At 39.1% G+C, this 16,437-nt stretch overlaps 1 protein-coding gene across 3 annotated transcripts in view; it reads left to right on the forward strand.

Annotated features, from left to right (window-relative positions):
• The window catches only part of Tmem117 (transmembrane protein 117), a 350,457-nt gene that overhangs the window by 273,633 nt on the left and 60,387 nt on the right, over positions 1 to 16,437 (forward strand). For all 3 annotated transcript variants that reach the window (XM_090355491.1, XM_090355483.1, XM_090355499.1), the window contains exon 6: positions 2,660 to 2,819. In XM_090355491.1, coding sequence (XP_090211617.1) covers positions 2,660 to 2,819 — 160 coding nt within the window. The remainder of the gene's footprint in view (positions 1 to 2,659; positions 2,820 to 16,437) is intronic.

A 16,437-nucleotide genomic window follows, 5' to 3' on the forward strand; every position in this document is an offset into this window, starting at 1 on the left:
ATCACCTGGCCTTTTGGGGTGGGGCGGGGGAGATAACTCAGCTTGAACTATTGATCCTCTGGGCTCACCTTCTTCTTTCTTTGCCATGCTGGTGTCTGTCATCACAGTCAGCCTGAGCCACTGCTCCGACTCCCATAAGACTCCTTTATGTAACTTATGAGAAATCTTTGTTGGACTACTTAAATATTCTATGCCTTGGTTTCTCTTCTTGTAATATGGGGTAATGATGATAATAGAATGATGACACGATTCTATTAATTTGTGTGAGACCACAAAGCTTCCACAAGTGCTGTCTAGCTAGAACAATAATGCACTATTGTTTACTATTTCTGCTATGACAGAGTGACAAAAATGATTTTCTTACCTTGACTTTACTGACTTCTGGCTCTTTTTAAACAACTGGTTTGACTCAATGGTCAGTGTGGTGAAGTACATTGATTTTATGAGAAAACGCTTAGAATAAAAACAATCTACTTGCAACAGATTTGTATCAGCAGATGTATCTATCAATGTTAATACACATATGTTTATGTATATATATGTATACAATCCAACATGACTAGAGATAATAGTATGCACAATGAATTGCATGTGTGAACACATGCATATATATGTATATATAACTCAGCATAATTTTAGCAATAATATGACAAATAAATACATCTTGGTCTTCCTCACACCCCTCCCCATTCTCTTGAGACTTTGTTTTTAAGCCTCTTATTTTGAGCTCTGTGCATTCATATTTAATGATTGCCGCTTTTATTCCTTTTCTGTAGCATTAAATATTCAACACCAGGCAGAATACCTCCTCTAATTTCCCTTTGGAGTAATAAAATGTTACCAGTGACTGTTTCTAGAAATCTGTAGCCACACCACAGCCATTGTTGGAATGGAAGTACATCATAAAGGCAAGCAAACACTTACAAAGAAGTCTGGAGAGTGTTACCTACTGAGAAGATGTTATTTATCCCACAGGGTGATCGGCTAAGAGATGAACGGGTGCAGAGTTGAGCTCAGGAAGTTGCATGATGGTAAATTCCAAGTGTCAAGCTGCTTATTAAAAAATATATTGACAAATTTAAATGACTTTTTTCCTAATGAGATTATTTCAGCATGAATTAGAAGAACTCCTTTACCCAGTTTAAGTCTAATTGGCAAGTAAAAAAAAATGTACACATGCAGCTGGATGCTGGTGGCTGACACCTGTAATCCTAGCTATTCAGAAGGCTGAGATCTGAGGATCTAGGTCTGAAATTTCCTGGGCAGACAAATCTGAGTGATTCTTACCTCCAATTAACCTCCAAAATGTCAAAAGTGAGCTAAAGTTCAAGTAGTGCAGTACCAGCATTGAGCAAGAAAACCAACTGAGAATAAGAGGCTCTGAATTTAAATCCTAGATTTGGTAAACAAGAATATATCTTGACAATTCATAGGGAGAAAGATGTGAGAACAATCTTGGCACATCTGTTCTATAAAAATATAACATGGTCTGAATAGGAAGTGCTTAAAAACAAAGCTAAAGTTTTTTTGTTAGGAATGTATTCTTTGTATTACCAAAAAGAAACTTCCAGAAAATTTAATATTATTCTTGTTTGTGGTATAAACTGTTGCAAAATATTAAAGAGCAACAGGAGTTTTATCATTTCGAGACATGTATGGGTTCTTCTCTGGTTTTATTCTACAACCATATCTTTTCTAAATTCCTTTTGCCTTCTACATCTTGCTTTCTGGTTAAAGTCATTTTGACATAACTATTCTCACCTTTTTAAATTTCAAAACAATATCCAGATATGAATATAGCCTTGAAAGTGGAAACTACAGTATTCAGCACAATTATCTGACAGATCAAATTCAACCACTCACTTTTCACAATTCTTTTCAATGTTAATAATAAAGACTAATTTGACTTTGTGTGCGTGTGTGTGTGTGTGTGTGTGTGTTCGGGCATACATGTGCACAAGTCCTGATACTCAGGGCCCGAAGGTGTCCCTGAACTTTTTTTGTTTTCGTGGCTCAAGGCTAGCCCTCTCCCTCTTGAGCCACAGATCCACTTCTAGCTGTTTGGTGGTTAATTGGAGGTAGGAGTCTTATGGGTTTTCCTGCCTGGGCTGGCATTGAACCATGATCCTCAGATCTCAGCTTCCTGAGTAGTTAGGATTTCAGATATGTCTCAATGATGTTCAATAAATTCAGCTGTTTCTTTAAATCAAATTTTGTAGAAAGAACTTTAATTTCTCTAGGTACCAGAGGCTTATACCTGTAATTCTAGCTATGGTGGCTGAGATGTGAGGTCACAGTTCAAAGCCAACTGGAGCAGGGAAAGTCCATGAGGCTCTTATCTCTAATTGATCAGCAAACAAATAAAAAAAACCCCAGAAAGTGGAGGTGTGCCTGACGTGGTAGAGTACTAGCTTTGAGCAAAAAAGCTCAAGGACAGTGCCCAGATCCTGAGTTCAAGCCCCAGAACCAACACAACAAATTAAAATGCATATAAAATTTTTGAAGGGCTTCAATGTCAAGATGTATTTCTTGAATTCGATCTGTGAATGAGAGCACCTCAGTGTAGGGACTGGGTAGACATTTGGCTCAGCATTGATGAGCTGTGCAGTCTTGGACAGCAGCTTTGTTCTCTTTGCTATGATGACTCTTTCTTTCGCAGGACGGTCCTTTTCACTCTGACTTCCGTCGTTGTTCTAGTCATTACCACTGACTGGATAAGCTGGGACAAGCTCAATCGAGGATTTTTGCCCAGTGATGAAGTTTCCAGAGCATTCCTTGCTTCTTTCATCTTGGTCTTTGACCTCCTAATTGTGATGCAGGTAAGTCTTTGTTTTCCAGTCTTCTTCCTGAACCTTGAATATGCTTTGTTTGAGAAAACAAAAACAAACGAACAAAAAAAAAAAAAACCAAATAACACTGATCAGTGACCAGTTGCAGTACAGTTGACAGTCTAGCAATGGATGGTAATCTGATTTTCACAAGTTTTCCTGGGAGGGAGAGGCAACTGGAAGGGAGAGGAGACACATCAGAAATTCATTTGATGAATGTGGCAAGGTAGGTCCCTAAAAACAATGCAATAGTGTGATATTTTTAGAGAATATCTCAAGGGGAGACAAAAAAAAGACAAAACAAAACAAGAACAAAAAAGCACAGAAAGCCATCATTTAGTAAATGGGAAACTATGGGAAACTGGAAAGCTTGAGGATAGTACAAAACCACTAAAGCAGGGAAAAGCAATTGTCATATGCAACTCGGGATTTTATAGCAATTGAAATGGAGTGATGTTTAAAAAAAACTGCTTTTTCTCTGGTTTATGGAAATGATCACTTTCAGTATTCACCAGAGAGCATCCCATTTTCATGTAAACAATATTTCTTCCTTGCTTAGCAACAGATTTTTTTTTTATCTTGGTACAATGGTGGCACGCTAACAAGTGAGATTCGTGTAATCTTCTGGTGTGAATGTTTGGGTTTTAGAAATATTCTCTCCAGTGGGGTAGAAAGAGACTACTTATATCTTGGTGGTTTTATCACGCTCATTAAATGTCCACCACATTTGCTAGACACTCGCTTATTGCTTTCATAAGACAGTTTGCCTTTCTCCACCTCCAGAGACATTATAAATCACCCGAACAAAGGCTATCATTGTCAAAGAGAACGGAATCGTCTTTGTATTGTGAATTTATGTGAGAATTTTGCAGGATACCAGATTGCTTTTCTTATTTCTAGCAGCAAAGAGGATCCTTTATGAGTGCTATTCTGTGTTGTCTCAATAAGAACAATAGGGTGTTGGGTTTTGTTTTGCTTTTTGGATTGTTTGGTTTTGGCATTAGGCTCAAGATGGCACTAAGAATGTAATGCTACTTTTAATGGGTGCTATTTCAAAATACATTTTAGCTTGAAATTACTAAATTCGTGAAATTGGTAGGTAGTATCTCATCTTAAAATAGAGGCCTTCCTTTATCACTTCCTGGGAAATGGCTTAGACTGTTAAAGGCCAGACACTTGATATGCATTGTTGGGCTCCTGACAAGTCTCTTGGCAGTCACATGATCTTACCTGGAAAGCTTCATATTTATTTATTTGTTTATCTCTGTTTATTTAAATAATTTTATTTTCTGATACCAGGGTTGAGTCTTAAAGTCAGGCCCTCGCATTCAAACTTTGCTTTTTCATTCAGGAGGTCCACCAATTGAGCCATATCTGTATTCCTGACTTTTTGCTGGTTACTGGAGGTTCTCAGGTTTGCCTGTTCCTTACTGGCTTCCAACTGTGATTCTCAGATCTGAACTTCTTAAGTAGCTAGGATTAAAGGCAAGACCCACTACTGCTGGCTCTATATTGAATTGATAGCACTTATTTATGTCACAACATTAAAATGTCTATTTCGACTCAGTGGTCCAATGACACCTCTTTGAACCCATCTAAAACACAAAGGCATGAGTAGCCAAGAACTGTCTTCTTGAATTTGCTTCAAATTTATATATGTGAAAACATACCTTCCCTGACTGGCTGTGACTATTTCCTAACATCTACCTTCTTTATGTACATTTACATAGCCTTCCGAAGGTCACTAAAACTGAGACCTTCAAGTGGAAAAAATAGAATGTCACCATTTATAGTAATTATGTATTTATTCTAAGAAAAACAATCAACACTGATCATGAAAGGAAGGGCAGAAGAGAAGAAACCAGAATTTATACAGATTTGGAAAGAGAAAAACATTCTAGATAAGAAAAGAAAAGAAATAAGGAGTCCATAAATTTGCTGCAGTGTTCATAGAATAACCTGAGACAGATTACCTGATGAATAGTTGGTTCATGTTAAGGAATGAACTGATTTGAACCATTCAAGCTGCAAGTAATGCTAACCTCAATCAAAGGGAATATGTCTGTGGACCCTATAGAAATACCCAGGCCATCTGGGCACTGCGAGGCTCATGCCTATAATCCTAGCTATTCTGGACACTGGGATCTGAGGATCGAGGTTCAAAGCCAGCCAGGGCCAGAAAGTCCATGAGCCTTTTTTTTTTCTATTATTGTATTTTATCTCAGAATAACATATAGAGGGGTTACAGTTACCTTTGTCAGGAAATGGGTGCATTATTTCTTGAAACTTGATGCCCTTCTCATGTTTTTGTCCCCTTTTCCCTTCCCCCACCTCCTCCCAGTCATCTTGTTTTTCCCCTTTCCTTTCCTATTTCAAATAAACAAATAAACATATATGCAAAGTCAGATACAGTAACTGCATGAGATTAACCATAAGGGGAAAAGAGAAGAGAAATAACATAGTGCATTAAGAACAACAATCACAAAGATAAATGAGTTCTTAGAGCTCATTTCCAGAAGTGGCACTGTGGCTCAAATTGTTAGCGCACTACCACAGAGCTGAAGAGCTTAGGGACAGCGTCCAGGCCTAGAGTTCAAGCCCCAAGACTGGCAAAAAGGAAAAGAAAAGAAATGCCCAGACCATTCTCAAGGGAGAAGGGTTCAGCATTAGACACACTGGAAAACAGAGGCTTACCCCACATGCTCACCTATCCCTCTGCTTTCTGGTGTTCCCTTTCCTGCAAAGCATCTCTCGCTAGTATGTGTGGAAGGAAAAAGCTACTGCCAAACATCCCAGAAAGGGCAACCTCTTGAATTGTCAGTCCCATCAGATTCCCTAGAAAGAGATTGTCCTGTGCCTGTCCTCGAATTGAATATGGGAGGCCTGAGAGGGGCAGTGCTAAAGCAAAAGGGAAGAATGACACTCTCAAATATGAAATTAAAAGGTATATGAACTATATTATTAATAACATTTAGTACTAACTAGGAATAGGTGTGTTACTTCATATTAGTACAAAGGAAGAGTTGAAAAGGATTTCCCAAAGCTAAAGCCCTATTTCTTCCTCTTACAAGCTGGCCAGGGAAGCGTACTCACTCATCTTTTTCTGTCTCTTGCATCCTAACCCTTCTCTCTCATTTCTTCTTTACCAGCATTCCTGTCTAGACTCTTTCTGTGTACTATTATAAAATAAGCCATGACACTATCTGCCTCTAGATCTTCCCTACAGTTTGCTCTCATAATCTTCTAATCACAAATGGCATGTTGGATGTCAGACCTTGGGGGCTCAAACCTCCAATCTGAGCTACTCAGGAGGCTGAAATGGGGGAAGGTCATGCTTTGAGGCCAGCTTGGGCAAAAAAGGTACAGCAGTCCCATATCAACCAATAGCCAGGCATAGGCGGTACCTGCTTGTCCTCTCAGCTATACAGGAGGCTGAGATTGCAAGAATAGAAATTCCAGGCAATACCCAGATGCCCCTCAGTTGATAAATGGATCATGTAGATGTGGTATATTTACACCATGGAATTCTATACTGCCACCAGAAAGAAGGGCATTGAAAATATTTGGAAAAAATCATATTAACTGAAGTAAGCCATACTCAAAGGAACATAGGCTCCATGGTTTCCCTCATTTGTAACAATGAGTATAAGGTTAGGATTCTCCTAACAGAGGATCATAATAGCTCAAAAGTTATGTACATATGGCCATATAGGATGAGGCTAAGTGAAATGAACTCCAGGATATGGAAAGAATCTTTGTGATTGTTGTTCCTAATGTACTGTGTGAAGCTATTGCTTTTTTCTTCTTTCCTCCTTAAGTTTTATCTCATGTTGTTATTGTATCTGACTCTGGTACCTGGTATATTGTGTATACATTTATTTGTGCATTTGAAAATAGGAAGGTAAGGGGAAAACTTGATGAGTGGGAGGAGGTAGGGAGAGGGAAAGTGGAAGAAAAATATGGGAAGAGGTAATGTTCAAGAAGTAATGTACCCACTCCCTGATGAATGTAACTGCAACCACTCTGTATATCGCCCCAACAATAAAATAACATTTAAAAACAAAAGAAAGAAAAAAAGAAAAGAAATTTCAGGCCAAAACAAAAAACAAATTCTCAAGACCCTATCCTTTTCAGCAGCAAAAACTACATGTGATGGGGGCAGGCCTGTCACCACAGCCACATTTAAACTTTAACATAAATAGGAGGATCACAATCCAGGTTAGCTCAGGCAAAAGAAAAATTTAAAAAACAACAACAACTACCAAAAAACTAAACAACAGTAACAACAACAAAAACCCAAGACCTTGTATCAAAAATGAAGAGAACAGAAGCTGGGAGTTTTGGCCTAGTGGTAGAATGCTTGTCTACCATGTACGAAGACCTGGGTTCCATTCCTCGATATCACATACATAGACAAAAGCCGGAAGTGGTGCTGGGGTTCAAGTGGTAGAGCTCTAGCTTTGAGAAAGTCCAAGGACAGTGCCCAGGCTCTGAACTCAAGTCCAGGACTAGCAAAAAAATGAGAACAAAATGTTTTAGAGGTGTGACTCAAGAAATGAAATGTCTGACCATCAAGTGTGGAGCCCTGAGTTCAAAATAGCATACCATTTAAATGTTAAAGAGATTAAAAACTAAACCATAAACCATGCTGTATGAATCACTTCTATACACCCACATTGATTCCTTATGGCCTAGGAATATATCGCAAGAGCTCTTCCTCTGTGTTTCCTGCCATCTGGCCTTGGATTGGTTTTTCTCTTAGATCTCCTTGCTCCAGATTCAGTCTGAGCTGCTCTGCATTTTACTCCAGGTAGCTTTTAACTCTCAGGATGGCTTCCAGCCTCTTTTCCCTTTTCAGATTTTATGCAGATTCGTCTACTCATGAAAGAGACTGGAGTCTCTGAAACCATTGAAGCCCACTGATCTTTTCTTCTCAGCACCTCTATAGCATCCCTCCCAGGCACGACACATCAGCACATCCTCATCTTCTTTTTTCCTATGTGTCCCCTGGAGCTCATCCTCCACTAGCCTACCCCACCTCTCCTCCAGGAGTTCCATGCCTGTGATAAGAGCAAGCCATAGCCGTAGGGCCATACCGGCATGATGAGGATGTAGAATGGAAAGGTCAGCCCAAAGCTCAGGCCAAATTGATGCCCTTGGTAAGCAGCACATAAATGATCTGGAAAGAGTAGCTGTGCCCCTGTGGTCAGGAGTTAAAGAGACACAGCCCCAGAAAGCTTGTGTATTCAAGATGTTGGATAAGTCATCAGACGAATATCCTGGGAACTAAACTGTGACCCAATGCATTCCCATACCCACATATTCTGGATAAAAGAAAAATAGACAAGTAGTAAAAATTAGTGGAAATAAGCTGGGCATCAGTAGCTCAAATCTGTAATCCTAGCTACTGAGGAAGCTGAGATCTGAGGATCTTAGACCAGGACCCCCCAAAAATCTGGAAGACTCTTATCTCCAATTAATTAGTAACCAGAAATAGATGTGTGGCTCAAGTGGTAGAGAACGAGTATTGAATGGAAAAAGCTAAAGAATGGAACCTAGGTCCTGAGTTTGAGCCCCAGTACTGTCACACAAACCCACACCCCCCTCACCATAGAGAAGTAGTAAAATTAGGGCAAACAGTGAGAAATTTGAATTGATAGGCCTATCCTCATTAGACTTCTTTAAATTATTTCAACACAGTTCTTTCCAAGATTTTCACAGGGCAGAAAAGTTCATTTATGACACTGTTTGATTTTTTTTTTTTTTTGTCAGTCATGGGCTTGGACTCTGGTCCTGGGTGCTGTTCCTGAGCTCTTCAGCTCAAGGCTACTGCCCCACCCCTGGAGCCACAGCCCTACTTCAGATTTTCTAGAGGTTAATTAGAGATAAGACTCTCATGATCTTTAGTGCCCGGGCTGGCTTTGAACTATGATCCACAGATCTCAGCCCCCTGAGTAGCTAGGATTACAGGCGAAAGCCACCATGCCTGGCTAAGATTATTTTTTTTTAAGAAAAAGAAGATATTAGAATGGCCTTATTAGAACTGAGGCCAGGGCCTCTTGCTCAGTAGACATATTCTGCTACTGTGCTACAAACCCAGCCCTAAAAATATGATACTATTTCTGTAAATATTTCAATCCTATAAGAATTAGGAAGCTGATTATAAATGCTTTCAGAGAAGGTTATTTGGGTAGATATTTGTGAAATAGGATTTCCCTGGATTTCTTAATAGAACTATTATTTGTCATTTATTCTTCTAATTATTTAATTGCTATTACAAAGGTGATGTATAGAGCAGTTACAGTTATGTAGGTCAGATGATGAGTACATTTCTTTTGGGACAATACCACTACTCCCTTTGTCATATTTTTGTGCTTTTAGTATAGTCTCCATGACTAAGTCACAAGCACATCATGTGACACATACAGACTAGTAGTGTGATTTAGAAGGAGAATCTTAAGAAAATATCCATGGTGTGTGTGTGTGTGTGTGTGTGTGTGTGTGTGTGTGTGTGTGTGTGTGCGCACGCTGGGATGGGAAGGGCTGGCTTTTCACTACTTGAACCATGCCTCTATGTCCAATTCTTTGCTAAAGTGATTTGAGATGAATAAGCTTACAGATTTATCCTCCTTGACTCTGGTGTTTTGACAAGTTGAAATATATTTTTCAGGCTATGTTCCCATTCTCCCAACTCATTTTGTGTATAGCTATTTACAAAGAAAGTTTCCTTTCTGTCTCTGTCCATTTTGTATTGTTTCTTCAACACAAGTCTTTTACATTTTCTATTTCTTACTCAAGGGCTCTGCTCCAATTTGAACACTCAGTAATGGTGATTTTTCTGATAGTTCCTATGTGATTTTATGTATTATAGGGCTTATAATTTAAGTCTTACCTGGATTTTTCTGGTAAATGCCTACACGCTACATGGTATATCCTAAGGGTTAAGGAGCTACCTTATGAGAAAAATTATTTTCTTCTTCTCATATCACTGCTGGTTGAATTAAGTGGCAGATACTTGAAATAATTATTTTTTTTCTCTGCCAATCCGGGGGCTTGAACTCAGGGCCTAGGCACTGTCCCTAAGCCTCTTTGTGCTCAAGACTAGCACTCGGCCTCTTGAGCTACAGTGCCACTTCCAACTTTTTCTGAGTAGTTTATTGGAGATAAATGTCTGCCATGGCTGGCTTCCAACTATAGTCCTCAGATCTCAGCATCCTGATTAGCTGCGATTACAGGTGTGAGCCACTGGTACCTGGCTTTAAATAATTATATTTATTAACATTTCTACTAACTGGTTTCCAAACAAGAGAAAGCAAGATTGTGTTCAAGCAGCCTGAATAAGTTCAGCCAAGTCAGCAGGCTTTATGTCATTGTTGATGTTGTTGTAATAGGAGTATGTGTGTCTGCTGGTACTGGGGTTTGAACTAGAAGAATTGGAGTTTTCAGGCAAAAATAAAACAATCCAGTAATGTGAGCTCTAAAGTACAAATACTGGAGGGAAAACACATTCACTTGAAGATGAAACTAATAGCCTAGTTGGCCTATAATATAGATCATGGTTGTAAAAGAGGCATTAAGATCTGTAAGGGATTATTGTGAGCAAGGGAGATCATTCACGTCTTTGTGTTTAATGTAGGAAGAATGTAGCTTGGAGGAATTATGAGATTTGGTTAAGTAAGTGGAAAATAGAGACATTCAAGTTTCATTCCAATTTAAAACAAAATACTTCAGTCCCTGAGGCATTTTCTTAGAGGAGAAATAAAGCATGATTTAAAAAGTGGAAAGTTAGGCCAGGTGCCAGTGGCTCACAGCTGTAATTCTAGCTACTCAGGAGGCTGAGATCTGAGGATAGTGGTTTGAAGCCAGCCAGGACAGGAAAGTCTTTAAGACACTTATCTCAAATTAACAACCAAAAACACAAATCAGGCTTTTTGGGTAGATTTTTATGTATATTTATTTTTGAGCTATGGCCCCAAAATACTGTTAGTCTTGAGCAAAGAAACTCAGGGACAGAACTCAGGCCCTGAATTCAAGCCCCAGGATCAACACACACACACACACACACACACACACACACACACACACACACACACACACATACACACACACACACACACACACACACTGGAAAGTTATAAATGTTATATATAAATTCTTCTACATACAGGCAGTTTGTTTTTTTTTTCTGACTAAGGCAGCCAGATATAACACCTTCAAATTTGAATTTATCCAGTATATGTCTTGCTTTTGTTTGTTTGTGCTGGTACTAGGGTTTGACTTCAGGGTGTGGGAGCTGTCCTTTAGATAGTTTGCTCCAAGCTGACACTTTCCTGTTTGTGACACCGTTCCACTTTGGGCTTTCTGGTAGTTACTTGGAAACAAGAATCTCATGGACTTTTCTGTTCAACTGGCTTTAAACTGAGATCCTCAGATCTCAGCCTCCTAAGTAGACAAGATGCCTGGAGCACAGCAAAGCCTGAATGTCCAATTAGTGCAATGCTGGTTCTCTGACACTCACCGTTCTCCAATAACAGGTAGCAAGTGAGTGCTCACTGTTATGTGGAGTCAGATGGAAATGTACTAGAACCCCAGGAAAATTCTCAGCTGCTAGAGGGCATTCAGAGTTTATTGTGTTTGATGGAGTTTGAGGGACTTTTTAGAATTCTTCACATTTCTCCTCTAAACCTGTCACTCCTGTGGCGCGAATTGTGAGAAGCTAAAGAAATAAAAATGAAGCATACACTTGCCTTTTCCTCTAATTTTTCTTATGAAAATCCATTTAATAAATATCCCTTTGCTGAAATGGTATTTATGCTTTCAATACTTAACATTTATTTAATCATGTTTTGATTTCAATAGCTGTATATATTTCTCTGGCAAGTTGAATGAGAGCTAAAGTATAGGAATAGCATGAAATAAGAGGTTATATATCATTTCTTTGTAACAAAATAACTTGATACACAGAAATGTATGAGTCCCAAGTGAAAGAGGCAGGCAAGGAGAGTAATGAGAGTCACCCAAATAGAAGAAAGAAGAGTGAACAAACGCAGTCATTCTATTCAATGTATACCATGCTATAACTGATCTATGTAACTTGAGGGTAGAGATGGAAGAGATATAATGGGAAGAGAACAGAGAAAAGGATGACATTGATCAAGATGCATTGGCCAGGAGCGTGGCCTAGTGGTAGAGTGCTCGCCCAGCATGCACAAAGCCCTGGGTTCAATTTCCCGGAACCACATAAACAAAAAAAGCAGGAAGTGGAGCTATTGCTCAAGTGGCAGAGTGCTAGCCTTGAGCAAAAAGTGTCCAAGGACAGTACCCAGGCCCTGAGTTCAAGTCCCAAGACTGGCAAAAAAAATCAAGATGCATTGTACTCATAACCTGACATGGAATTGTTATAACCTCTTTGTTCAACTACTTAATAATTATATATATAACAAAACTAAAGTAAGATTAAATATGTAATATCTAATATATTAAATATATTTATATAATAAGATTAAATATATAATAAGATTATATACATATAATATAGTTATATATATAGTCAGTGTGGGGCCTGAGCTCAGTCCCTGAGTTGGACTTTTTGTTTAGTTTTGTTTTGTTTTTCACTTAAGGCTAGTGCTCTACCATTTTGAGCCACAGGACCACTTTTGGTTTTCTGGTGGTTACTTGGAGAAAAAGAGTCTCACAGACTTTCCTATCCAGGCAGGCTTTGAACTGTGCTTCTTAGATATCAGTCTGAACCACTGGCATTGTGCTTCTCAGATATCAGCTTGAACCACTGGGTTAATAATAATTCTTTTTTTGTAAATGTGAGTCTGTGAAAAAAATGAAAAGTGTTTGTTCATAATCCTTTTCCTCCCTTCCTAGCCTTTCAAAGGACAGTAAATAGTAGGAAGAGGCCCTACTTCAATAGAGAGCATGGTAGATGGTGGTACAAAATAGCAAAGGTAGGGGTTGAAATAGTCTGTGTGTAGAGCAAGACAGTAGAACTGAAGTTGTAAACAGGGGAAGAAAAGAAGAGAGGAAATAGGAAGATGGCAGCTGTGATACCCAATAAATCTTTTTTTTTTTGTTTTCCAATCCTGGATTTGAGCTCAGGACCTGAGCACTATCCTTGGACTTTCTCAAGGTTAGAGCTCTACCACTTGAGCCTTAGCACCACTTGCTGCTTTTTTCTATGTATGTAGTTCTGAGGAATCAAATCTGGGTCTTCGTGCATGCTAGGTATGCACTCTACCACTAGGCCAAACTCCTGGCCCACGGCCAATAAATCTTGAAAGAGCAAGGACCTTTAGAAATGTTTTACTGTGTCATATGTGATGTTATCTTTCTTCTCAAAAGATTTAGCAAAAAGTGGTATGTATGTCTACTTCTATGTCATATATGTCTATATCTATGTAGTACATATAAGTGTTCTGTGTATATGTGTACATGTGCATATGTGTATATGTGATGTTGTATGTACATACGGTCTGTATGTGTATATATCTATATCATATAATATACATGCAACTGATGTGTATGTATAAGATGGGTATGTATATGTGTATGGATGTGCAATGCATATTTTATATGCATACTTTTTTCCTCCATATGTTTTCTCTAATTCTTTTGGTGTTATTTTTCCACAATCCCTTTTCAGATCCAAGATGGGAAGAATCACGAGAAAGACAGAGTTAAAAAGGCAAAGATAGAGTCTGGTTATAGAAATGTGGAAATTTAGGGGGCAATACACTAATAAGTGAACAGAAAAATGAGGTCTGTAACACATTCACTCTCTTTTATACCAGTACTGGAGTTTGAACTCAGGTCCTAAACACTGTCCCTGAGCTTGTTTTGCTCATCTAGTGTTCTACCACTTGAGCCACAGCTCTACTTCTGGGTTTTTGCTGGTCAATTGGAGATAAGAGACTCACAGGCTTTCTTGTTTAAGCTGGCTTTGAACCATGATCCTTATATCTCAGCCTTCTGAGTAGCTAGGATTCAGGTGTGGGCACAGTACTTGAAAATAGGGTAGCCTCTAGGTTCCATTCAACTACCTCAATTTTTTCCGCCTCAAAACCAAACTCTTTGCCAGGCGCAGTGGCTTACTCCTGTAATCCTAGCTACTCAGGAGGCTGAGACCTGAGGATCAAGGTTCAAAGCCAGCCCAGGCACAAAAGAACCTGAGACTCTTATCTCCAATTAACCCCTAGAAAATAGGAAGTGGGGCTTGGCTCAAGGGTAGGGCGGTAACCTTGAGCTGAAGAGCTCAGGGATAGCGCCCAGGCCAAGTTCAAACCCCACAACCCAGCCCCCCAAATCTCCCCCCTCTTTGTCTCTATTCTTTTCAGTCCAATCTATCAAACCCCTTTTCCCTCTTATAATTTTTATTGTTATGGTAAAGGTGATATATAGAGGGGCTACAAGTTACTTGTCAGGTAATGAGTATATTTCCTTCGGAACAGTATCACCCCTTCCCTTGCTCTCCCCCAGTTTTCCCTTCTGACACCTCTCCCACACAAATGGTACAGTTCATTTTCAATATCATGTCTGCTGAGTAACACTGCTGAATTCGTTCCCTCTATTTCTGTGATCCCCTTACCCTTCCCAAAATGATGAATTTACAGGCAAGACAAAAGGTAGAGAAATAAAACAATAGTGACAAGAGAAAAAGCAAAAAAAGCAAAATAACAAAAAGCATCTTGTTTCCATTTCTTGGAGGTTTCTCAAAAAATCAAACACAGGGTTTCCCTATGATACAGTAATTCTAACCTGGGCATTTACCTAATAGACCACAAACAAAGCCACACTAAAGACACCAGCATAACTATGTTCAGTACACTACTGCTTACCATAGCCAAGATATAGAATCAACCCAAATGCTCCTTAGTGGATGAATAGATAAAGAAAATGTGTTATTTATACACAACAGAATTCTACTCATCCATCAGAAGAAATGCTAGTGTACTATTTGTAAGGAAATGGACAGATTTGAGGAAAATTATATTAAGTGAAGTAAGATAGACCCAAGGAAACATAATCTACATGGTTTCTCTCATTCATTGGAACTAGAATGTGCACACTGAATGGTAAACAAGAAAAATTACAGTCAGACATAGCAAATTATACAGAACTCTATACACACTCTCAAACAATGAGACCAAAGGCAGTTATTCTTAGGAGAGGATTACAAGGGCTCAATAGCTTTGTGCATCTCATCATACAAAATTATATTTATTTTACTGAACTGTCCCTACTCTTTAGATGTCTGCATCTTCTGAAGTTTGTTCCTGGGCTCCTTTGTTTATTCATCCAAGTAATTTTCCCATAATAGTTCTATCCACTTTTAGGAGTTTAAGTCTGCCCTTAGGCTGATCTTTCTCAATTCTTAGTTCAGATCCTTCTGCTGAATTGCAGACCTGAACATCTGACTGCCCAATGGCAATATTCATCTAAATGCGTCACCTCCGGCTCATCATCTCTAATGCTAGCCTATCATCAGGCCTTCCAACTGTCATCTGCCCAGTCAGTGAAGCCAAAAATCCTTGGAAATGCCTGAGATTTCACTTTCCTACTTACATTCCAGACAAATGCCATGTCTATTCTGTTTTCCACTTTCCTTTATAAACTAAGTTTGCCACTCCATCTCTTCCTTTATCAAGAGACATCACTTCCTCATTTGGAATCTTTTCTGTGACTTGTGTCACTTTCATCACACATAGGGGAAGTCTCAGTGTATTATGAAGGTGATTCACAATCCAGCTGTCTTCTGGCAACTGTACTTTTTGCTCTAATGACAAGTGCTTATCCATGGCTTGCCAAAATGAACAGTTTGATATTTGCCCAAAACTTATAAAGGTTTGCCGTCTTCTCAAATTTTAGTTTATCCAGCACTTCCACCTGCTCCAACTTTTTCTGTAAAGATGAAGTTGTACAATTCATTTCAACATAGTGTCATGTGAGTACCACGGGTCTATTTGTTTACCCTCTGTCCCAGGGACAAAGTCACTGGAAATAAGTTTCTATGTGGAATTTTATTAATATGACCTGCCCAGAAAACAAGTCACTAAAACCCAGTAATATGTATATATGAATTTATATATACATATATATGTGTGTGTATATATACATACATATATATTTCATGCTAAAGTTCTGGTGGCTCACTCTTGTTATCCTAGCTACTCAGGAGGCTGAGATCTAAGAATCTCAATCCAAAGGGAGCCAGGGAAGAAAAATCTGAAGGAAGTCTTATTTCCAGTTGGCCAACAAAAAGCTAGAAGTCAAAGCATGGTTTAAGTGATAGAGCACAAGACCTTAGAGAAAAAGCTAATGTAATAGCCTGAAACCCTGAGTTCAAGCCCCAGTCCTGGCATCAAGAAAGAAATCACGGAAGCTCAACAGAGTGGCTCACACCTATAATCTTAGCTACTCAGGAAGCTGAGATCTATGGATCTTGTGTCAAAGCCAGCCCAGGGAACTAAAGTCTGAGAGACTCTTATCTCCAGTTAACCACCAGACACCCAGAGGCGGGACACTGGTACTGTGGGATGGAGCAATAGCCTTCAGCTGAATTGCCCAGGGACAGCACCAAGGTCCAGAGTTCAAGCCCCACAAC

The sequence above is a fragment of the Megascapheus bottae genome, chromosome 2 (assembly GCF_031878675.1).
Source record: "Megascapheus bottae isolate mThoBot1 chromosome 2, mThoBot2.hap1, whole genome shotgun sequence".
In the NCBI taxonomy this organism is placed as follows: Eukaryota; Metazoa; Chordata; class Mammalia; order Rodentia; family Geomyidae; genus Megascapheus; species Megascapheus bottae.